At 39.4% G+C, this 24,352-nt stretch overlaps 1 protein-coding gene across 1 annotated transcript in view; it reads right to left on the bottom strand.

Moving 5' to 3' along the window:
* Positions 1 to 8,603: 8,603 nt before the first annotated feature.
* Positions 8,604 to 24,352, bottom strand: part of npas3 (neuronal PAS domain protein 3) — a 61,127-nt gene continuing 45,378 nt past the window's right edge. Inside the window, exons 5-7 of the mRNA XM_015043107.1 lie at positions 16,146 to 16,293; positions 15,924 to 16,039; positions 8,604 to 12,401 (exon numbers count right to left, since the gene is read on the bottom strand). Coding sequence (XP_014898593.1) covers positions 10,789 to 12,401; positions 15,924 to 16,039; positions 16,146 to 16,293 — 1,877 coding nt within the window. The 3' untranslated portion in view covers positions 8,604 to 10,788. The remainder of the gene's footprint in view (positions 12,402 to 15,923; positions 16,040 to 16,145; positions 16,294 to 24,352) is intronic.

Below are 24,352 nucleotides of genomic sequence, written 5' to 3'. Positions count from 1 at the left end.
GACACAAAAACCAGACAGTCTAATCTGGGTGTGTTGACTTTTTACATCCACGCTTTAGTAATTCAAAATCTTAATACTATTTTACTATTAGACTGGTTAATCTAGAAGTGTTCCAGACTGATTATAGCTGCCAGTCATAATACATTTGCATCCATCACATTATAGCAAACTAAAGTTGTAATGACTTTAGGTGGAAATAATCTGGATAAGATAAAAATCTTCGAGTGTTTGTCCTTCTAAACAGTATTCTGGGTTAACTCCTGTTGTTCCATTAGTCCAGTTCTGCTGTAATTTTACTGACCTTTTTTTTTTTTATTATTTGTTTATTTTTTTTAAAGCATCAATAGTTTCAATAAACTGAATCATGGTTTTCCACAAGCTTAAGTTTTACTTATCTGAATAATAAGAAAAAAATTGAATCATTCAGACATTTGTTCTAACTAATTACTTTCCTTCTTCCTGGAGTTCTTGTGAAGTTTCTTCTGACACAACAGCTTCACATCTAGGACACAACTACCACGATATTAACCGTTTCTCTTTTTTGAACCAGTAATTTCCCTGAAACAAATTTTCTTCTCCAGAAAATTTCTTCTTCAACAAGAGGTCATAAAGGTATCCATTTCAAATGTTTTGTGAAAAAGACACATCTTATTTTAAATGTGTATTTTAACATTTTTAATAACAACAATATTGTTGGTGTTTTTGGAGAAACATTTACATATGTTGTATGTATGTACAATATTGTTGTATGTAAATAACAAACTGAGAGAATATTGAATTCTATACTAAGAATATTGAATCTTAGTATAGAATTTAATTAACATAAAAGTGAACATCGACTTGGAAGAAAGTCGCTTTATTGGCTGTTGTTACACTATTTAGCCTCTGGATGTCACTGTATCTCCACTTTTATGCAGTCTCCATCAGCTCTGGGATAATATGTTAGTTATTTTCAAGAACTTGAGCATTACAAACTGAATCGGAGTAAATGTGTTTCATACTTCTCTATGTAAAACATACAACTAAAGCTTGAAATGCAAATGTTTTAAAACTCTAACCACCTTTTAAATTGACTTAAACATAAGCTGAAGATTAATTATTGAGAACTGTACGAACTAAATATAAAAGCAAAAACACAAACGAAAACTCTGAAGTTAAATTTTAGACAAAAATCCGTTGGTTACATTTATGTAATCTTATGCTGCCACTCAAAATTACAAATGTGTTATTACTGAAACTGAGGATCAATATTCTACTTCGACACCAAGAAGATCCACTTCCATCAGTGGATGATGATTATGACCAGGTGGTGTGAGCATAATTGATGATTATCTGAGTTACAGATTTTTACATTTTCTAAATGATATATTTTTTAGGTGCTACAAAAAAGACTTCATAACACTCATACTGTACCTAAAACATTCAAAGTAGTTTCCATTAAGAACTTTAAGTTGACAGTCACTTGTCCTGTAGATTTGCCACAAAGATCTCCCAGCAAAACGTCTTGGAAAATTGTCATTTGGCATAATTGATCTATATTTGACATCTGCTGTAATTTCACCTCACATGGTCTGCAGAAAGATGCCTCTCATAAACCCATCCATCCATTTTCTAACACCCTTGTCCACCCAGAGGTAGGGTGTGTATGTGTGTGTGTGTGTGCCTATCTCCAGCAAACGTTTTGGGCGAGAAGCGGGGTCCACCTTGGAGAGGTAGCCAGTTTGCTGCACGCACGCACGCACGCACGCACGCACGCACACGCACACACACACACACACACACACACACACACACACACACACACACACACACACCTACACACACACGGACGCTCTTACACACACACGCTCACATCTAAAGAGAATTTAGAGAGACCAATTAACCTGACAGTCATGTTTCTGGACTGTGGGAGGAAGCTGGAGTACCAGGAGAGAATCCAACCAGGAGAACATGCAAACTCCATGCAGAAAGACCCCGGGCCAGGAATCGAATCCAGCTACCAATCCAGTTTGCGCCACTGTGCAAACCCCCTCTCGTAAATCTACTTTTGGGGAAAAAAAACAAAAGAAAAAAAACTCCTCAATTGGGTTGAGGATAAGAGAGAATGGAAGTAAGTACATGAAGGAATGCTTGATGTCTGATTGCACCAGATGTTCATTTGAAACCTGACCACAGAGGATGGGATATGTTGGGATGTGACATGTTGTGGATCCAGAGCATGACTCACCAAGTATCACTACATGGAGCTGAGCATTACAGGAGCCAACATCCTATGTTGGATGGTCTATGTCCCACCATATCACAGCTACTGTCCAGCTACTTTGATCATGTTCATCTTATCTCCTCTCTGCCTGGTTTTGGCTAGGTTACTGCATGTTTAATTCACATACATACAGTATATTAATGTGATGCCCATCAGAATCCAGGGCCGCTGTGGTCTGGAGGAAATGCAGACATGTTGGAAAGACACTAACTGATGACAGCACTGATGAGGTTCCTGTTACTGTTCACAAGCACCAGGTACAGCCAACATGGCCCTGAACATATCTGAACGTCATGCTGGTGTTTCTCTCAGCAGGTTGTTTTAGGGACGGCTGCTGCCTTTCTAGGACATTTGCAATAGTTGGAATATTGATTGTGTGTGTGATATAGATGTTACTCAACTGCACAAAATTCATCAAAGTGAATCAATACATTGAAAAAAAATGTAGAAGAAAAAATAGTGTTGCACAATTTTGGTCAAATAGGAGAAAAACATGGTCAAACTGTACAGCAGAACCAGCACAGACAGCAGAGACATTAGTGAAAGCAGATGTGGGCAACTTTAAAACAGAGCTAATTGTGTTAAATCTTAACTGTCTTTCAGCCTTGCTGCATTGGCTGAAAGAGAGTTAAGATGATTTTGAATGTGGTAGCATTGTGCAGACATGGTTCAACCTTGAGTTTGGACTTCTTACATTTAATAGGAGCAACAAAGTCCAGAATCTTGCAACCAGTGTTGTACACCAATGATAAGTCATTAGGACAAAAGGAGCATCTAGACTGATTACAGGAGAAAACTGCAAATCCTTATAGCAGCAATAAACTGCTGAGCAATAGCAGAGGTGAGGAAGTGAACTGCTAACAGTGGTTCACTAACTGCTGAGAGCTGTAATTCAATCAAGCTGGGAAAATGATCTGAGGTAGCAGTCTGAGAAATGTCACAGCATGAAACCACAAGGTCCAGAGTCTATCTGAGTAGATGGGCCGATCCACAAACAGATTGATTATAAGAAACCAAAAGCCTTAAAAACTCAGAAGCCAATGATTTAGCAGAGCAACAACAACAACAAAAAAAACATCACAGTTTACAAGATTATCAGATTTAGGAATAAAATCTGCACTCAGCTCAAAAAAGTCTCGAATAAAATCCATATTGTACTTTGGTGGGTAGTAAACGACTTCACACACAACAGGATGTATGAGCTCAGCAACACACATCCACAGTTCAAAATAAGACAAAGTCACTGCAAATGCTGCATTAAAAATAATTTCTGATAACTGTTGCAATTCCAGCACCGTGTCTGGTAGAACGTGGGAAGCTGAAGATCGAGCAGCCAGGAGGGAGGAGCTCTGAGAACACGCTGTTGTCACCTGCTTTAATCCACGTTTCCCTCAACAGCATCAAATCCAGGAAGTGAATTTGGAAAGAGACATTAGGGATAAAGTTGTATTTGTGACTGATCTAGAGCTTAGTAGCGAAATCCGAATTGAACACTGGCTATTCTGCTGGGAAGCACCACCAACTGAGCTGAGATTCTTCAACAAGCAGTCCCATGTCTGCACCGAGCAATGAGCCACCAGTCAGACCAGTAGGGGGAAACCAGTGGTAACAATGTTCAGGGTGATGGCTAATGCTCCATGCAGGTTGCATATACGGCTTCATGAAAGCAACATATTTAAAATAAGAACACGCAAAGCATATTAATGGACATAAGCAATACAAAGGGAGCGTGTGGCAGTTTAAAATGAAATAAACATGGTGGGTTAGTGTCCATCGTGGCCTGTCTTTCCCATTCAGATGAACTCTAATTCATTTAGAATCTGACAGTAAAAAATTTATTTATTTAAAATATGTAAACATAAAGATTTTACCCAGTAAAAGGTTAGCCAATCACAAGTTTGAACTGTTCAGTAGATTTTAATGTTAAAATCAAACATTTAGATATCCTAACTGTTGATGCACATCACAATACATTTAAATAAATTGAACAAATACATATAAATGCTTTACACAGAAATCCATGCATGAAACTTACAGTTCCAGTGCCTGGCTGTCACACATGAGCTTTCAGCCCCAGTGACACCCAGCAGCACCATTAGATATCAGCTTTCATCTTCAAAATGTAACGCCCCTCTATGTCAAGAGATGGTCTGTCTTCAAAATACTTATACAGCTTTTTATTATGTTTTTACTTCTTCTGCATGTTGGGAATTAGTAGGAGCCCATGTGAAAGTGTAGATGAAAAACAGGCCATGTTTTCATCTCTAACGCTTTGTTTCATCATCTGTCCATCACGCCTGTGATGAAAGGCTGCTCGTTACGCCTGCGGTGAACGTCTGACGCAGTTGGATCTAAATTCAACATCAGGCCTTCTCACTGAGATGGACAGCCAGAGGTTATTAAAAGGAGTTTCAGGTTGGAGCACCACAACACACACACATGGGCGCGCACACAGCACTGGCTGTAATCTATGATTCATGTGCGCTCATTTAAAATAGAGTGAAATATTTAAAGTTAGCTGGTTGGCCCTCTGAGGGTCCAATGACTAACCTCTCCTCTCTCCACTTATTAATGCATGGAGGATGAGATGGAAGAAACGGGAGGCGTTTTAAGCAAAAAGGATATGAAGACAGCCGAGACAGGAGAAGTACTAACTAGACGCAAGATGGAAGAAACAGACACATATAGATTTCGTCGCTTTTTGGTTAGCTCAGTTTATGTTTCACTTTAGCCATTTTGTGTTTAGAATGAAGGTAAGTTTTGTGCAACAAGGTCATAGAGAATACTGTCCTTCAGCTCCTTACATTTAGTAACTTTTTAAAAAGCTAGTCAAAGTTCTATCACAATGCTAACCCACAAGGTTTATCAAAATCTAAATGTTTGATGACTGACTTATCTTATACTGTATATCTTGTCTTTACAGAAGCCTAGGATAAGGCTGTGCTTTTGTTTGTTCAGGTTGAACCCGATCAGGATTTTTACATCCTCCTCAGCAGGAGGTCTGAGGAGATTCCACGTTAGATGGAGATGTGGAAAGTTAATGGTAGATGGAAACAGCTGCTTTCCAAACCTGCAGTAGAACCTGTTATGGTCATCTACCAAATTAGATTCTGTTCAGGGATTAAAGGGGTGGGAGTGCCCCCTTTACTTAGCGATGTCTTTCAGACCATTCCAAACGCTTTAAGCTTCTCGCTGTAGCTTCTCGGTCAGTTCTTGGGGACTGCACTGGAACTGCGTAACATCCTCAGATATGAAGTTGCCCATACTTTAATGTTGCTGTGAACACAAAAGGTCTTTGTCACGTTCTCACAAAATTAGTTGTAAGAAGTGACAGGTTCCACAAAGCTCATTCAGGTCAGTAGCTGAAGCTTCAAAACACTCAGCATAGACCTGTAGCTCTTGCTTTGACTGTTCCATTCACTCCCTTATGATCTGAACCACAGGGATATTTAAATTTCTGCCAATAGGTTGGGATGAGATGAAGGCAGTGATGATCAGAAAGTCACAAAACGACCCTGCAGACAGACAGATATGCATCTTTGAAAGCTGCTTTAGTGTGTTTTTATTCCTGTTGGGACACGTGACGCTGTCTGTGGTATGGGAGTTCATTGGAGAGGGTTGCACTATTTAAATTCTAAAGAACATTGATGAGAGATTCTAGGTATTTTTTCTCTATGTCCGTTATCAGTTCAGTAAACTATTTTCCAGCATCTGATGTGGTGGTATGCAAACCTTGACCAGAACAAACTCCATCTGTGAATTAAAAGATTTACAGGCTGTAAAAGTCACATCAGGTGAGCACTGCATGTCCTTTATGACATCTACATAGCATGTAAAAACTAATTCTCCTCCTCGAGGAAGCAGTTTGTCCATTTTTAATCTCAGGTACATTACATAGAGAGCCCCCAACCAAGAGCCAACCAGATCTCAGAGAAACTGGGGTTGTTGGAAAATTGAGAATGCCTTTCGTGAAGTGACCACAGAATGGCACACATAAGCACAAAAAACCACACAAAATACAAGAGAGCAAGGCACCAAGGAACCCGTCCACAGCACCAACTCTTCACTAGAGGCTGGAAGGAGGACTGACAGGAGAACAGAGGGACTGTAGGATCTCACTGGCTTTCAGCGAGATTATTAAACAGTTCTGAACCCTTAAGATAAGATTTATAAGATTCTAATAGTCCCAAGTTTTCTAACCCCCAATTTACTCTGCCTATGTCTCTGCTCTGGAATAGATCAGGCTTCACACTAAATACACACCTATTACAGTCAACCAGAGCAAACGGCGGCGGTGCGGCGAAGCACCTCTGGATTGCCATCCGTCAAAATGAACAACACTTCTAGTTTTGGAATAGAAGTATTACTGGCTGTTGGCTGTGAAATACATATAAGAGAATTTGAGGTGCTGTTTGAAGAGGTAAGGTTGTAAATGTGAACCCAGTGTAAAACAGCGCCCCCACTTTACCTTATAGACAAAGTTCCACTTGCCTTCCTGATCACAAACATCAATCAGAAGACATGAAGGAGAAAGAAGACAAAACAAACCTGCGTCTCAGTGAGTGGAAGTGTTAATAGTCTGGTGGGGAGTGAGATGGCTAAATGAAGAAATGATGCAATCTGGTAACCAATTTAATAGAACCTTTTATTATGAATATGGCACCTGCAAGATGGTCAAAACTGGGTTACAGAAAGACAACCATGTATGTGACGTTCTTCTGAACAGATGAGAACCTAGTAAACTTAAAAAGGAACAAAGCTATAAAAAATGAAATATGTACATTTTTTGATTTGCAGCGTTATTTATGATAAATGAAAATGTAATTTCAAAGTAAGATAAAAATAAGCCAGGCACTCACAGTTAGCATCAGTTTGTCATGAGGTTTTGAGTCCTTTACAAGGGAAATAAAGATATACACAAAAAATAGAAACTGTAGTAGCATAGTTTTCTCTTTTTTAATATTTTAATTTGTTTGTATTTAGAATTTTATAACACTGTTAACACTGATAATAAGAGATTCCCGCTTTCCCGTATTTCAGCTACTTGGCACCAGGTTCCTCATAAAAGAATCTGTTTAATTGTACAAGAAATAGTTAAAAACACAGACACAGTTTCTTCACAGGTGAATGAGATGACTTTTCAATATTTGAAAATTTTAAACACTATGTATTTGACAGCAGCTGTGATTAAGGTTTTTTAGGGTTTAAAATCACCAGCAAAGTTTTCATTTTTCGACAAAAAACACAGAAAAACATTGAAACAGCTTCAAGCAGCTGTTTAGTTTTAGTTACATTTGGGTGTATTTCCTGGTTTCATTTGTGATATGCCTCCCATTGCTAAAGTATTTTCTATATGCTTGTACTATTCCATTGCCTTTAAATCCATACATAGAAAATGTTAAAATTCAGAGCGTGGAAAGAAATCGCTCCTGAAAAGACCAATCTTAACACTGATAAACACAAGACGTGACAATTTGTTTTGTCCAGATGTGATGGCTGGATCAGAGACTCGGTCTGCTGAACTTCAGCAAACCTTTATCTTTCAAAAGGCCTCCATTTTATCCACATAATGGATATTCCAGACATAAAAAAACAATCAGACATGAAGTAAAATTACAGCTATTAGACTAAAATAATAATAAAAATCAAAAATGGGATTGTTCACAGTAAATGGACAAAATTACTAAACATGCAGTTCAGTTTTCCAAAACACCTAGAAAAATAGATTTATAGTGAGAAAAAATTTCCTGCTTTTAATATTTATAGAAATTGTTAAAATTGTTTTTTTTTTAATTTTTTTTTTTTATTTTTATTATTGTGTCTTGAAAGACAATTGTGAATGTTTTCACATTCCTCGAAACCCTTATCTAAGTCAGTTTGATCCCCAAAGACAAATTTGACTGGGAGTTCAAGACGTTTTGGTGCGGACCATTGAAATACACCCAATGCACAGAAAACACCTCCAGGAAGACTGGGAAAATGTTTCACAGTCCAGGCTGCGGTAGTTTTTAACCTTCACCTCAGAGTATATTTAAAATCCTTCCTCAGATTTTTCCTCATCAAACTTTATATTAAATTATGTAAATTATATTATTCCTACACAATTTAAATAGCATAAATATTTCTTATTATGTTCTTTTGGGTGCATGAGCAGGAAACCTGTCCCAGAATTCCTTAGAGGCAAATACATGGCTCCATAAACCTTTGAGCTAGTTAAATATTCTTTTCATCTCTGAGAGAAAAGACAACAAGATAAAGAGGTTTGAATAAGACTACACAACAGCAAAAAGCAACAGTCGAGTGAAAGAGAGAAGGGTTAGAAAATAAAAATGCAATTTTACAAAGACAAAAAGGAAGCAGCAAAAAGTAAATGGTGGACTCTACCAATTTTTACTGGTGTGGTTTTTTTTTTTCTTTTTTGCAAAGGCCACCAAACACGAAATTCCACAACCTCCACTGGTTTCACTAAGACGGCAGATAGAGGGAAACGGAGGAGAAGGAGGAGGAAGCAGAGACGCAGAGTTTAGATTAGAATTCATCCAGCTGACAGTTTTTTCCCTCTGACGCCACTTCCTCTCCTTCGCCACACTAGAGATAGAGCACAGAGAAGACAAAGGACAAAAACAGCTACAGTAGCTCAGTATATACTGCATATAGTCAACACACACACAGAGAAGTTGCCATGAAAGACGTTTTGACAGCCAGTGACACTAAACACATCGGTAACACGTTTTTACGGCTTAATCACACGGGGTAATAAGATGACGGGATGGTAAAGACAGGGCTGTCAACTTTCAAAAGATTGACACTGTGATAGCTTATTACAGTTTGATTTATTACTTAGTATGTTTTTTTTTCTCTTTTTACCAAAAAAGTAGAGGAAAATTACAAATGAGCAAGGATCACAGTGCTTTTAAAACACCAAATGTGTGAACTTAGCATTTCTTTTTTTTTTTTTGGCAAAAGAGGCTGGGGGAAGGAGGACACAACCAGAGCAAAAACAAAGCTTTTTTTTTTTTTAAAGAAGAGGGATTTTCTCTTTTTTTGTTCATCTAAATAAAGGAAATCCCACTTTACTCCTGTTGTACATTGATTGTTTGACAGATTGATTGAAAATGCATGTCTTTATTACAATCTCCTTGTTGATATGTAGTTTTTAATCACAGGTTCTGGTGATGGGATGGAAGAGAGTGGATTGTTGAGGAAAATGTTGTGGAGGTGATTCTGGTTCAGGAAGAAAAGGAGAACAGCAAAAACAAACAAAATAACAGGAAAACAAGATCCTGTCAAGGTTGTCAACATTCATTTTTTAAGTTAGCAATGTTAAGTATTTAGCCTCAGTCTAACTGAGAGTTAAAAGTGACTCGCTTATCAAATATACAGGAATAAAAAGAACAGAAGAGAGCCTAAACATCTAGTGATCAGCTCCACATTGCTGTGTGTATTCTGAGATTCCTGAAGGTTAGTAATAAAAAGAACAATAATCAAACAGGGGGAAGGACAGGAGGGCCGAATTTACAGTACCCACATCAGCCAGCTGATTCTGGGTAACTGGACGTTTGTTAGCACCACAAATCTGTAGAATTACCAGAAAAAATGTGGACAGAAAGTTAAAGGTCAGATAAGCAGAGTGAAGGTACGAAAGCTCGACAGACTGAGATGAGAGTAGATGTAGTGGAGGTTATGTTTGGTATGAGACCTGTAGGTAAACTCCTCAGATAAATGAGGAAACTTGTAGTAACATTCGATAGTTCACAGGTCGTTACCCGGCTGAAATTGCTTTTTTTTCTTTTTCTGTATAATGTTTGATTCCAAAGTTACATCTGAGCTAGAATATTTCATAAAAAGGAAGAAATAGAAGAGGAAAAAGCATCGATTACTGTCCCCTCAACCAAGAAACATTCGCAAAAACCTTTTGTGAAAAGATTATCTCTGAGACAGCTGCCCTCTCCTCTCAGGTTAAAAACTCTTTTTCTTTAGCCTTGATCACATCAAGATACATAAGAAGGAGAGGCACAGCATTTTCAGTGTGTCACAAATACCTGCACCAACCTCCTGAAAGTATGCACAATCAACATCTTCATAAAGATGCAACCAAAACAAGTGATATCATAAAATGATCCCCTTCAGGCTCCAGTGGAATCCTTAGGCAACATGAATTCTCTGTAGGCAAAAAGGAATTCTTTACAGTAAAGAATCGTTGCTTTTTTTTTGTTCATCTGTTGTAAGAAAAAAAAGTTGTTGATTACAATAAATGGAAGCAAAGAGAGATTGGTGATAGAGAAAATCAATAGAAAAGGGTTGTGTGTGTGTGTGTGTGAGGGCCACCCATGTCTTTCACAACCTCAATTGCTCAAAGTGCAAGAGTACGTTTGACAGTTCCTGTCTTTTGTTCCATCTTGGAAACACAGTGCTGCTCCACGTTGATAAATTCTTTCTTACTATTTTTTACTACTGAGTAGTCTTTGAGTTAGAAACAGTTGTTGATTTTTTAAACACAGTAATGCGGTCTTGGATGTATTTCATTAATCCTCCTTTCTTTCCAGAGTTGTCTGCGTAGTGTGGATCCCGTTGCTGTACACGGGGAACGGTAGCGTTGAGAAAAGTCCCTCCGCTGTGGTGAAAACGTTAGCTGTCGCTGACATCTGGCCACCCAGGCTGCCATTCCCAACTGTGGGTGCTGGGGATCCAACAAAAGGGCCTGCAGCTGCTGCAGCAGACATGTTTAGCCTGTGGACATGATGATAGAGCATCTCCATAGGCGTCTTAGGGTCCAGACCAAACCCTGAGCTCTCCACAAAGTTCATGGCAGCATTGGGAAGGAGGTTCCCTTGTGCCATGGCCAAAGTGACGTCTGCTGGCGCGTACCTTATGGTCCCAGTGGTGTAGACACGAGGTGTTGTGGTGCTGGTAGAAGACAGAGTTCCCGTGACACGGTGAACCAGCGGAAGGACCACATTACCAGCCTGCAAGCGCTGAAGTGCTTCAAGATCCCCAGAATACAGCAGTGAAGAAGAGCTTGAAGTTGAAGAGGAGGATGAGGAAGAGTTTGAGGATGTTGTAGGAGTACCTTGTTGTTTGTCCCGGGGGGATGCAGAGAGTGGAGGGGAAAGGGGGTCAGTGGAGGAAGTGTTGGAAGGAGGAGCTAAACTCGTAGCAGTGGAAGAAGAGGAGGAGGCGGCGTTTCCGTTGTATGGAGGCTTTCTCACCCCACCTGCTGCCCCTTCGGGTCCAGGAGGGGTGAGGACTGAGTCAGGGATGGCTACCTGTAGAGAGCCACCCTGTGGGGAAGGGAATGTCTCCTGACTCCCTGCAGCAGGAGGCTTGGAGGTCATGCTATATGGAGACTCATTTCTGGAAATCTCTCTGTTGGGTGGGTAGTTCCAGATGCTGCTGTCATTGTCAAAGTTTATAGGCTCTGCCATCTCTGTCTTGATTTTAAGAACAGAGGATGTGGTTCCTGTGCTGTTTGGGGAGTTGGACGAAGTTAGAAGCGGTGTGGGAGTGATGGAGGTGGCCCCTGAGGGATTGGCCTGTGGTGTAGAGTCGCCTATTGCTGCTGGGCTGGGGGGAGTTGTGGACAGACAAAGCCTCCTGCTTCGTGTTCCATCCCATTTTTGCACTTTTCTCCTTTTCCGCCTTTTCTGGAGCTTGCTGCCAGCACTGGCATCATCACATTTTTGTACTCCTACATCAGCGACCTCATCAATGTCCTCATCTTCCTCTTCTTCGTCGTCCTCTGATGAAGACATTTGTGAGTTGTGGAGTTCTTCTTCTCCTTCTCCATAGTGCTCTACCTTAATATGGAGCCCTCCCAAACTACCCAGTCCACTGATGGTGTTGAGTCCCTCCAGCGCTCCCAGTCCAGCTAATCTTCCCAATCTGCCTTCCAGTCCTCCCCCCTCTCCTCGGACCACCTCCTGCTCCTGTTCCTGCTCCCCATCTGAGGGCTCCAGGCTGTCATCACTGTCCTGACTTTCAGGGTTACTTGAACTGTCTCCGTCATCATGGTTCTTCATTTCCTCGGATGAGCAATGTGATTGGCCTGGTTGCTGCTGACGTTTGCTGTCTGTTTCTGGATCCTCTCTGTGTTCTGCTTGGTGGCCTGGCTTTCCCTCAGACTTGGTATTTTCATTGTCTGTTAAAAAAATATAGGATGGTTGAAATAAAAATATTAGACAAGTTATTGTGACGTTATTAATTTCATCAGCCTTTCTTTGTTACGCCAGGCCACATCGTCCGACTGCTTGATGCACGTGAGGGTGCAGATCAAGCTAAACCTCTTGCTCAGCTTGCATGAGCTCATCACAAATTTTCAAATTCGCCAAAGTTGACAAGAACTGGACAAAATCACGTGTTATTATTGCTCACATGTCAGATGGGCTCGCATGGTGAGTCTCAGTTACTAAGAACTGTTTTTTACAACTTTGCCGGCGTATAAAGCTATCGTTATTCATATTTAATTAAAATGACTAGATTAAATTAATTAAATATAATAGATAAATACAGTTGACAGGAATGTGTGTATAATTTCTATATTTAATCGACAAGAAGAGGATTTTTGTTTCTGCCAAAGCAACTCCATTCTATTTGTCTTTTATTGTGCTTCTAAATTACAAATTGTCCTAAAATGTTATTAATGCACACAACACTTGGTAGTAAAGAACAACTTCATTTTTTCATTTTTATGTGTTTGACATCATTGGAAAGCTTTGAATCCACTTTCAAAATCTGAACCCGGTAGACTTGTTCATGCTTTTGTCCTGGCCATTCAGATCTAAACTCTTCTCATTAAGATGAACAAAGAAAAAACAATAATCACGTTAGAAGACTAATACTTTCATTTCAGATCATATATATTACAATGTTATGTTTTTGTGGGGGCAATTTGAAGTTAGGTGGTCTGTGAGTGTTTGTTAAATAGGTGAAGTGGTCTTCAGCCGGAAAACTTTTGAGAAACACTGGATTGGATAAAAACTTTTGAACTAATTTGGGTAATGAACTGAGCTTAAAGCACGGTTTGATAACTAGGATGAACTGTAATGTGTGTATGTGTGTGATTGGCAGGTGAGTATTTGTGTTTTGTTGTGAAAGTTCTGTTACCTCAGCCTTGGCCAGGATTCTCTTGTAAAATAGATTTTCAATCTCAATGGGATTTTACCGTTGACATAAAGGTCAATAATAATAATAATAATAATAATAATAATAATAATAATAATAATAATAATAATAATAATAATAATAATAATAATAATAAGTCAATTGGCCTTTTTTGTAAAGTGTCTTGAAATGATTTGTTCTGAATTGAATTGAATTATTTTCTGTATTTGCTATGTTCACCATCTGTTTTTGTTTAGTCATGTTGGCTTTGTCCAGCCAATTACACACAAACAATACACATATTATACCAGCACAAACAAAGGACTGCCCAGTTGGCTCTGTTTGGAGCCCCTAATGAATCAGTTTGGATGAAAGCAAAACAGATTAAGTGGAAAAACATATCTGTATAATTCATTTACCATTTCCTTAATCAATGTATCTATTTATTGAACATCCAGAGATTTTGTTTGCTTTACTGACAACTCGTCTGGAATGCAACATGACTGACATGCTGCCTATAAGCTCAGGTGTGGACTAAAGGCAGCTGCCTTAACAGAGAGGCGGTGGAGTCACAGAGATGCACAGCGGTGGTAAATCTTTAGATCTATTGTTTCAGTCTGACTTCCAAGGTATTGCAACATTTTTGTAAGCATTTGCAAACACAGGAGATAAAAGCTAAATGCATGACGGAAACTAAAAGAGAGGATTTCAAACTAAAGCAGGAGGATGTTCTTTGTGTGGCTTCAATTAGTCTTTGGTGTCGGTTTTTCTGTAACAGCTGTAAACAAAACAGACGCATCTTCTCATGTTAGTTGCCATCTAACTGCAGAAAGGTCAAAGGGCATCTGTTTCATTTTTGAACATGTTGAATCAGAGCACCTTGGGCCTGTTGGACATTTGCTGAAGCTGGCTCCCTCCTGCTGCAGCTGGCATCAGTTTACAGCCAGCAGCCTGCCAGAATCCCTATCCTCTAGCAAAAATACCAGCTGGCCCTGAGCTCCACTGTGCCAACACAGGCTTTAGGATTTGATAGTATTATGCTCAAAGTGGAGGGGCTGTCTTGGTTTAAATTCATTTACAATGTGTAAGCTCTAAGTCACTTAGTGCTGGCTGCAATGAAGATATGATGCAATAATAATGTTTAAGATGTGTTTTTTAAGTTGTGAACAACATCATAGGAAGGTAATGGTGTTAGCAGGCTGCCTGTATGTTTCTGCTCAAGTAATTTGAATAACTTTAAAGATGCTTCAATTACTACTGATTCTAAGGCTTTCATGAAAAATGTTTTACTCTGTCGGCTTTTCTGGTGTGTGTAGACTTCCAACTCAATAAAGGTAGTGTTAGCTAGAATTGACTAATTATTATGGGCTCCATGTCAGGAGCTTCTGCTCCTGGTTTGGTCTCCCATTACAAACTGGGTCCAATAGGACAGGTCAGTCTCAGAGCAACTGAAAGGTTCTGAAGTAACTGACTGCACAAAGAGCTCACTCACTGTGCTTATTTACTGAACAGCTGTTCAAATGACCTGGAAGTGGCACCATTTTGGGATCGCAGGGTGACCTGGGAGACCTGATGCTGAAAAGACAAAGTGGTGTCATGTGGAAGACATGTTTGAGAGGACTGGTGTTTGGGAATGGGATGGGCTGTGTCAGTGTGGTTCAATGTGATATTTTACGATCCACCATATTCAGCAGAGCATTTCCACCAACAGTTGGACTTTCACTAGGCAAGTGAGGAAAAACCTAGGAGCCTAAAGTAGCACTAGGCAAGGGCAAACACTGGTATGTCTTGTGCTTGAAGCAAGCAGTGACAATCAATGGCTCATGTTGTGTGTAGTTCCATTCTGACCGTTCCACAGCGATCCTAAGACGTGGTACGGGTCGGTCCAATTAAAACATACCAAACCAACTTCTGACGTCACCACTCGGTGGAGACAGGTGTACTTGGAACAGGTCAGTGTGTCCTTCTGTCTCTAAGGTGCTTGAACTTGGTAACAAAGCTCTCTTAAGGAATAAACATTTATCAAAAGTATTTATTTCTAATTCTTTGCCCATTTCATAAGTCATATTTGGATTATTACAGGGTTTTTTTTTTCTCAAAAATACGTTCTGTTCTATACTGCTTAGAAATGTTTTGAAGTATTTTGAGAAGTTGTTAAATTTGCAGAGCTTTGTGTATTTTGTCTGAGCATATTTTATCATGTTGTCATTTTGCGGCAGCAGGCTGGGCTGCCATGAGAGCCCAGTCCCTGCAGCTGCTGGCACCCACCACCGCTCAGCCTGCAACAGACCGCGCCCTGGCACCAACTGATGAAATATCTGGGGCTTCTCTTATGTATAGCTTGGATTTTCAAGTTTGACTTGTTTTCTTCACGACTTTCTGGACATGAAGACTACACCTCTGTTATGGTCCAACTTTAAAAAATTGAAAAAAAAAAACATTTTATTTAAAATGTCAATATTTTACTTTGTAGTCTTTTTCTTTCTTTCCTTTGTCTTTCAGCAATAACTCTACATTTATGATATGAAACTGTTCCTCCACTCTGCATTCACTTACATACCTGAGTTCTCTTTGGACTCAGACTCAGAGTCGGAGGTTTCGGAGGACTCAGACGCTTTCTCTGGAAGATTTGGCAATTGGGCAATGTCAATGGGTGTGTCTTTATACTCAGGATTACTGTGAGGAAAAACAGAAAAACTGTTACTGGCAATTCATAATTCAAAATTAGAGGGGTATTGCTGCAGCTATGGTCCATCATTTCCCAAAGTGAGTCATGTCTGACCTGAGGACGTAGTTGACCCAAATGATGTTCTTCTCGCTGGAATTCTTGGCATTAATAGCAATGGTGGCACTGGACTGGATCCAGATGTAACCACCGTTCTTCTGGATCCACCGATAATATTTTGTCACACACTGACCTTTATTCATCACTAGAGAGAGACAGAAACACACAGGAAAATGATTATCATGTTTTTCCATGATAACTCAACCTACTACATTGTTGCAGGATAGAATCTTGGAATGAGGCAGTTTTTGGTTGTATCGAAATTAGTTTATTTTACAGATATGCAATCAGTTTTGTTTTAAACTTTTTCTTTAATTATCGTGATACCATCATAACTTTATCTAAGTTTATCATCAGGTAAAAAACACACAATGACACATTCCTAGATACCAGTGTGATGGTTATGTTGAGATATTTTATTCCCTCCTCATCTGCTGTGCTCTGATTAGTTGATTCTGACTGAGTTGTATATTTCTGCAGATGACAGTAGGACTACAAGGAGGAAGCAGAGGAGCTTTTTTCAGATTATCTGTCACAACATAGCAACAGTTTTAATAAATATGTAAAAAACTGTTTTATATAAATGCTAGATACTGCAGATTTAAGCTAAGTATTTACACAAGACAGATATAAAGAAGAAAAACTTTGAGGTCAGGAATGCCAGATGGAGAGTTGTAGTGACAAGAAGATGACATCCTGAACATATGATTCAGTAAGAACTAGCACTTACTGCTAGCCTGTCTATGTTGAGTCCTCTTACACACCTATTAGAGGCACCAACTGCACCCCCACACCCCCAGATAAGAACAAAGAAAAACAGAGACAAAGGTGATTATATTCAGTCATGATACATTAACCTCTGTACTTTTTTCTTATCCTTTCAGAAACAAAAACACCTTATTTACAGCTAAGGTTTGTGTGTTTTTTAGTGTCATTAAGAGACTTAAACCTCTTCAGTTTGTTAAGGTAAGTTGATCTGGATCACATAATGGTCAGTTCTTTAATTTTCCAAACACACAACATGAGCTTTTCACCGAATAAGTGAATAAAAGTAATACTCCTGCTCTCCACCAGACATCGCTGTGCCACTGCAGCAACCACATGTCTCCTTTCAAAGGTGGCCCCCAACCCCCAACCCACACCCAACACCCAAACCTCGCTTCACCCTGAAACAGCACGCGGGTAATAAATTTGGCTAAATTAACCACTAAATGGTTATCTCAAGCAATATGTATTGGCATTAATCAGGAGCCGCTCAAACAGAAACAGTCAGAGACGAGAAGCGAAGGCCTCTGAATTCATATCCCGCTCCTCAATTTAATTACGGACACAAATAGGCTTTCCATGACAGAGAAGAAAGAGAGAGAAAGTGAGGGCTGATTTATATAAAAAGAAGGCCAGTAATTAAAAACTATTAGAATCTAATAGCATTGTTTAAGACGACATCCCCAGGGCTTTAGTAATTGACTTTGGTCGGACGGCTGCTGCTTATTCCTTCTCTATTTGCCTATTCATAGGAGGGGAGAGGCAGAGAGACAGAGGGAAAATAACTTGTTTGTTAAGGTAGAGATGGTGAGATCATGTCACCTTGAATGTGACCTTGTTTTGTTTGTACAACAGAGTAAATAACAGCACAGTGAATACACACACACGCACACCATCAGACACATGTGCACAAGCATGGCAGTGGTGGCTGTTCAGATGTCGGCAGGTCCTCAGAGAGATGCTGGCTGTATTAGCATGCCCAATGGAAGAGGACACACGCCCACACACACCATGAGAGATGAAAGGTGCTACTGTTGGAGCAGACTGTTTCTGTGGGTGAAATCTAAACACAAGTGCAGGTCCAAAATAACGCTGACTCCTCAGAAAACAGCTCGACTAAACACAATCAATGAGAATGACTTTGTTCTGAAGCCATCCTTCAATCTCCAGTAGCTTGGATAAAATGAAACATCTCAACTAAACATCTGGTCCTCACCTAGTTTAAATGAGAATCCACACCAACAGACACGTTACTGTTTCACCAAATGAACAAACACTTTAACAATCCAAATAATTCAAAGGAAAGTAGAATCATTACCTTATCATTCTCTGCACTGTGGATCAAAATTGTTCCACTTCTCTCAAAAGTTGTTGTGTCTTATCAAAGTTCACAAACAGCGTTTCCACAGACTTCTAGAGTCACCATCCTCCCCACACACTTCCTCTGTGTCAAGTATTGAGTATTTTTGGATGACATTTCTGACACTGGTTGAACCATTAATTTAATTGTTAAACATAGATAAATGAGTACAAGTGATGTGGAGGAAGCTGAGCAGACCAAAGGTTGTTGACTCGTGTTACCTGTAGGTTTGTGCTGTGCATGTCTGCTGCAGCTAACTTTAAACAGGCTTTTCATTCAGGAGTGGAGTCTTGGACATCGAGTGTTCATGGAAGCCACTGTATGGAAGTGAATTACCAACAGCATATTTGGAAAAATGTTTCACTCATTTTATGTTTTGTACTAAGAGTCAATTGCATTTATTGGTTACATTGATTTGATTGATCATTTACTCATTTGTCACCCTTTGATCTTATATTTCTAGACATAGTTTTGGAAAAATGTGACATGGAGAAGTTGAAGTAAAACTTACACATAGCAGCAATTATTGTATGTAGAAAGACTAAGTTCATAAGTTTGTTTCCTATTTGAGACGAGATGAGGAACCATCATTTCTAGGTGTTTTCAGGGTTGAAAAACATCCACCCGTGAAGGCAGATCGTTACAGATCTAGAGAGCCGCTCTTGTGATTTCTGTCTTGGTTGTTCTTTTCAACAAAAACAAAAAAGTTAGTAACATGCATGTATGTTAATTAATGTGAATATCCAAATCTCTTCTTTCCAGGTTTTCTAAATATGTCTGCGATTGCTCCTTGAGTCTTAGACAACTCTTGATTATTTTGACTCCTTTGTCGGAAATAGTACGATGAACAGTGTCTGGTTTGCTTTGTCTCCAACGACACCCTCTGGACTTTTCAGAAGTTTACAAATGCAGCTGTAACCATTGTCACACAAATCTGTTTTAAATTGTTAAACTCTTTTATAAAGGTCTTACTGATTTCACCAATACTTTGCTGTTGAGAAAGCTTGCAGTTTTAACCCAGCAGCAGATGATCAGCAGGAATTGTTTCTAATTGATGACATCTTTCATTTGGTTTCTCGGTGCCTTTTTGAAAATCTTCAAGCTCAGTAATCTGCTCCTCCGCATCAGGAGGAGTCAGTTTGTGGAGTCAGGGTCTGAGATCAGGATACCTCCTTTACGTCTCTTCACTACACACAGTATGACAAGGAAAACTGTTTTATGTTAATATTTTCTGTTCACATTGCAACAATGTAAATTTTCCTAACATTTCTAGAAAGTTCAGATCAGTCAGCTGCAGTTCAACATCAGTGACAGTAGCTGAAGAACATTGAGGGAAAAAAAAGTGAAACAAATGTAGGGAAATGTAGTCTGAGATGACCGAAAAAAACCTCCCGTCTGTATGATAAACCTTACTCTTTGTCTCCTTCAATTTTAAATGGCTCCCTCACTGATTGTTCACTAATGAAGGACAGAGGGAGAGAAGGAGAATAGATGGAGATGGGAAGAAAGGGAGTGCTGGAGGCTAGCCTGAGGCTGCAGGAGAGAGACCGCTCGATTAAAGGAGTTCTATTCCCTTTTAAAGTTGAGTCTCTTCACTTCACTTTTTCTCATCTTTTTCACCATTAATTTTTTTCCTTCTTTCATCACCTGTCACACTTCTCACTCATTGATCATTGGTATTTATCACATATTTTAACCAAGTTATCTGTCCTAATCGTAATGATGTAAAAAAAAAAAAAAAAAAATCTCTTAACTGATAAGATTGATCAAGCTTGTTCTCATGTTTCTCCTTACAGCACTTCAGTTCTGAACTGTGGTCTGTCATTTTACCAAATTAGTTAGTAATGGACTCAGACTGGAACCTGCTGCTGCCCCACTGGAGGCACATGTTCATTTCTGCTTCACGCTGCACAACATTCATGTTTTTGTTTTTTGGGGGTTTTTATAGACAAAATATTTGAGATACTGATATATACCCATATCCTCATTTTTGATGTGATAATCTGCACAGAAAGCTTCAAAGAAGTGCAGTTTGAGATAATATTGGTATAAAAAAAAGGTCTTAAAGACGAGGCGTCCTGCAGCTTGTAGATGTCTCCTCTCTAACTCACCTCAGTCAAATAATCAGGTAATCAGCAGGACTCTGACCGCTGAGGAGGTGATTCAGGTGTGTTGGAACAGGGACAGGACAGCAGCCCCTGAGGACTGGAGTTAAAGAGAGCTGGTGTAAGATGTGGCTTCTGAAATATTTTTGGATTTTAGGGGCTGAAGGGCTTCAAAGTTTATTACGAAAACAAATTAACTGCATTGTGTGTTCTATCACTGATTGGTAAACGTCAGGTCTTGTTAGAGTTCTCTATCAGAACCAGCCCACTTTGTCAGGACTCTCTGTTCAGAAACAACTCCTTAATGAACTCTGATAATGTTTTGAATTTTACCCAATGACCAACGTTTGGCCATGACGTTTGCAATGCGCCACTCTCACACTATGAAGCTTACTGCACACTGCCTGCTCTATAAACAGCCGTCCTCCTCTGCAAAGAGAGAGGCTCTGAACCAAACAAAATGTTTTCCCGCTGCAGACTGAGCCGCTCTGCGCCCGGCTCTGACTACAGTCCCAGCTCTGAGACAAATCACAGGCTGCTTCTTCCTGGAGGTCTGTCTTCATCAAACAGGTGACAAGTTCTGTATTGAAGCAGAGGACAGCTATGTATTCTTTCAACAATCTTTCGTTGTGCAATCATTAAATAAATATTAACTTATCTAATCTCTACCTGCGTTTACTTTTCTGTATTTGTTTGTAATACACATGTTATACTTTTGCTGGGAGGCTTCTTTGCAAAGTGAGATCATTCTATCTGTATTTCTTTGCAGAACAACCAATGTTTTTAATTTGGAAAGACGTAAAAATGCAGCAATACCAGAGACTTCATTCTGAGACGGAAACCTCAAACTGCAGAAAAGTGAGAGGAAAGTCAGCATGTGATGCTGCTGACTCTGTCCCTTCATCCAGCCTCATCCACAGAGCCAGTCTTCTTCTGTTATCCTAGTGTTCTAAAAGGTTTTCTGTGTGTGTGTGTGTGTGTGTGTGTGTGTTTTACAACAAGTGTGTGTGTTTTATCGAAGAGGATAAAATATGCCTTTTTGAGTGTGTGTCGGTGAGGATTCATTAAAGGCAGTGTTGGTCCTGAGAGACGAGCTCTGCTGAAACGCCTGCAGGCTTAAATCCACAGAGTTTTCACTTTTTTGTTTATTTCTTCTTTTTTTTCCAGCTTTTCTCTCTCACATCCTGTCTGTGGTATTTTGCGACATTTACTCTATTGTTGAAATTGATCTCGGTTTTACCAAAAGATGAAAATAAATCAAAAAACTTTTTTGCATCTCTAATTCTTGGTACGGTCTCCTTTTTTGTCTTTTCTTCTAATCACTTTGCATTTCATTAACAATTTTTAAATTTTATTAACTTTAATAATTACACTAAACCTTTGCAGAATCTGCTCAGTCAACTGATAGCCTTTAGTTTCCATGTTGTTGCTCATTATTATTAATTTGCATTACCATTAACTAAGAAAATTCATCATATCCAGTCTGACTCATTTCTACTGTTTAGAAAAAGCTGTTGCATAATCTTTTTTACTTCCTGGAAGTATAACAATCAATTTTTTTCTATGTGCATATCTTCCCTTTTTCACCCCAACAAAACTGTTCATTTTCTCATCTGTCCTTGAGAAGACAGGGATTTTACCCTCTTTTCTTTTCCTGCCTGTGAATCTAAAGTTCCCATTTCTCTGCCTTTCTTTCACCCGCTCCCTTTGCTCTGCTGACAAATCTCTCCTTCCTTTACCTTTCATTTCCTTGTGAAAACTGCAGTTCACCTTCTATATCTTCTTTTTATGTTTCTCTGTTCTTGGAGTGGAAACTAGGACAGACTGACTTTGAGATCTGACCCAAGCTAAGACCGGCTTGTCAGCAGGTAATGATAGAGACTTAGCGAGTGACACCTTCTCACAGAAAGGGATCATCCTGTGTGCTACACTTAAAAAGAAGCCTTTTAAAATTTAGATCCCTGTTCAGAGAACACCCTATCCCTCCAAAATGCACGTTGATTGATTCTCTAACTCTCTAACTCCTGCAGCAATGGAAAAACCAAAAATAGACGTTCAAATAAATCCCACAAAAGTAATGCTGTATGTCTTTTTTTTTTTTTTTTTTACCAGCATACTGGCATAAACTCTCCATCTACTCATCCACGAGAATAACTGCCTTTTTCTAGAATACTTGTGGAGTTTAGTGATTGGTGCTTTATGTTTTGCTGTGAGATCAGGCAGATCAAACATCATCAGACTGCTCTGAAAATATTAATATGCCCTCATGCAGCTTTTCTTCAATAATGCCTGAACGCAATCTGGATTGCCTTAAAAAGTCTGTTAATAGGTTGGACTGATACAACAAAAATACAGGCAATTAACAGTAAGTCTACACACGTCTGTTAAAATGCCAGGTTTGGTGACGGCTATAAATGAGACCATTAATGATCATGTCAAAACTTTTTACACCTTCAGTGAGAATTACATCTTGTAGTTTTGATATGTGGGGGCGCTACACCTTAGAATGAAACTACACAAAAACAACCGAAGAAGACAGAAGCTTTCAACTTCCTTCTTCGTGAAATGTGAATAAAAATGGAGTGCCATTAGATTCTAGTGGATTTCTCTTTTGTCACTGATAAAAGACCACATGTCATTTCTCCCTCTAGCTCTAGAATCGCACATTTGTTCTTGTTGTATTTACCTATAATGCCTTGTGCTGTAAAACTGATTAAAATTGAGTGAACAGCGCTGGTGTGAATGCAAGCCAAGTCACTAAAATATCGAAGAAGAAAGTGTCATCATCTGAAGGAACCAAACTTGAACTTTTTTAGGTCCAAATCAGCAAAGGATGCAAATCAAAATATTGGGTTAGCCCAAGTTCAAATGCAAAATCTGTAGTGTCACCAGTGGATATCCTGACAACCTGCGACATTCTGACAACTTTGAAGTCAGAGTGTTAGATTCCAGGAGAAGCTGACCACAGATAACTGAATGGTGGAATTCAACTGAAAGATGTTCCAACACAGTGTTAGTTCATGTATTAAGTGAGTTTTTATGGTCTATACATCAGTTCATGTTTTCATTGTAATTCTGCAGCAGTTTGAGATTTACACATATAGTGCATTAAAATAAAATGTTATCCAACCAACCAACCAACCAACCAACCAACCAACCAACCAACCAACCAACCAACCAACCAACCAACCAACCAACTAACTCATCCCTACTGGGGTTGCAAGAGGTGCTTGTGCCTATCTCCGGTGGTCAATGAGTGAGAGGTCTCCCTATCCATTATTATTCTTTTGTTTACATTAACAGGTGTGCAATAACTTTCTACAGCCATTTTTTAAGAAGTTTTTTTTCGGCTCCTGTGGCCTTTATTTGAAAGTAATCCAACAGGAAAGGGGCAGAGAAAACGGGGAAGGCAAGAGCCACAAGGCACTGAGGACGGGACTCGAACTCAGGACGGCGGCGCTGATGTCTGTGGCCTCTGTGCACGTGGGGCCCACTCTAATCGCTGCACCACACAACTATTCTATTACCATTTTTAATAATGAAGCACCCAGAGACGATGGTTACTGTTGGACACAATCTGGTTCACAAACAGACACAAACAGAATGAAAATATTTCATTTCTAAGGTGATAGACTTTATCAGTGGGGCCATCATGAGTGCAACAATGCAGTGAGTGAAGGGTCTGTCATTCAGAGCTGTACATGAATGTCAGAAGATATCTCTTATGGTACCTCACAAAAAATATGGAATTTCTCCTCCTGCTGGAGGAATCTTCATAGTTATTACTAATCATGCTGATCTAAGTGGGTCAGAAAACCTGGCTTGGGTCTTTCTGAGAGTTTAAAAAGAAAAAGGACAAAGGAGATGTAAAAGTGATACCTTCCCCAGAAACCATATCTGTCATTATCCAGTTAGGCAGATGGGTTCAAAAGGTCTGCTGAAAAGGTTTAGTTGTTATCTGCTTTAGAACCAGG

Source organism: Poecilia latipinna, unplaced genomic scaffold (genome assembly GCF_001443285.1).
Source record: "Poecilia latipinna isolate Pla-1442-1.1 unplaced genomic scaffold, P_latipinna-1.0 Scaffold616, whole genome shotgun sequence".
Lineage (NCBI taxonomy): Eukaryota > Metazoa > Chordata > Actinopteri > Cyprinodontiformes > Poeciliidae > Poecilia > Poecilia latipinna.
The sequence above is the reverse complement of the archived record's forward strand: the minus strand, read 5'-3'. Positions and strand labels throughout refer to the sequence as shown.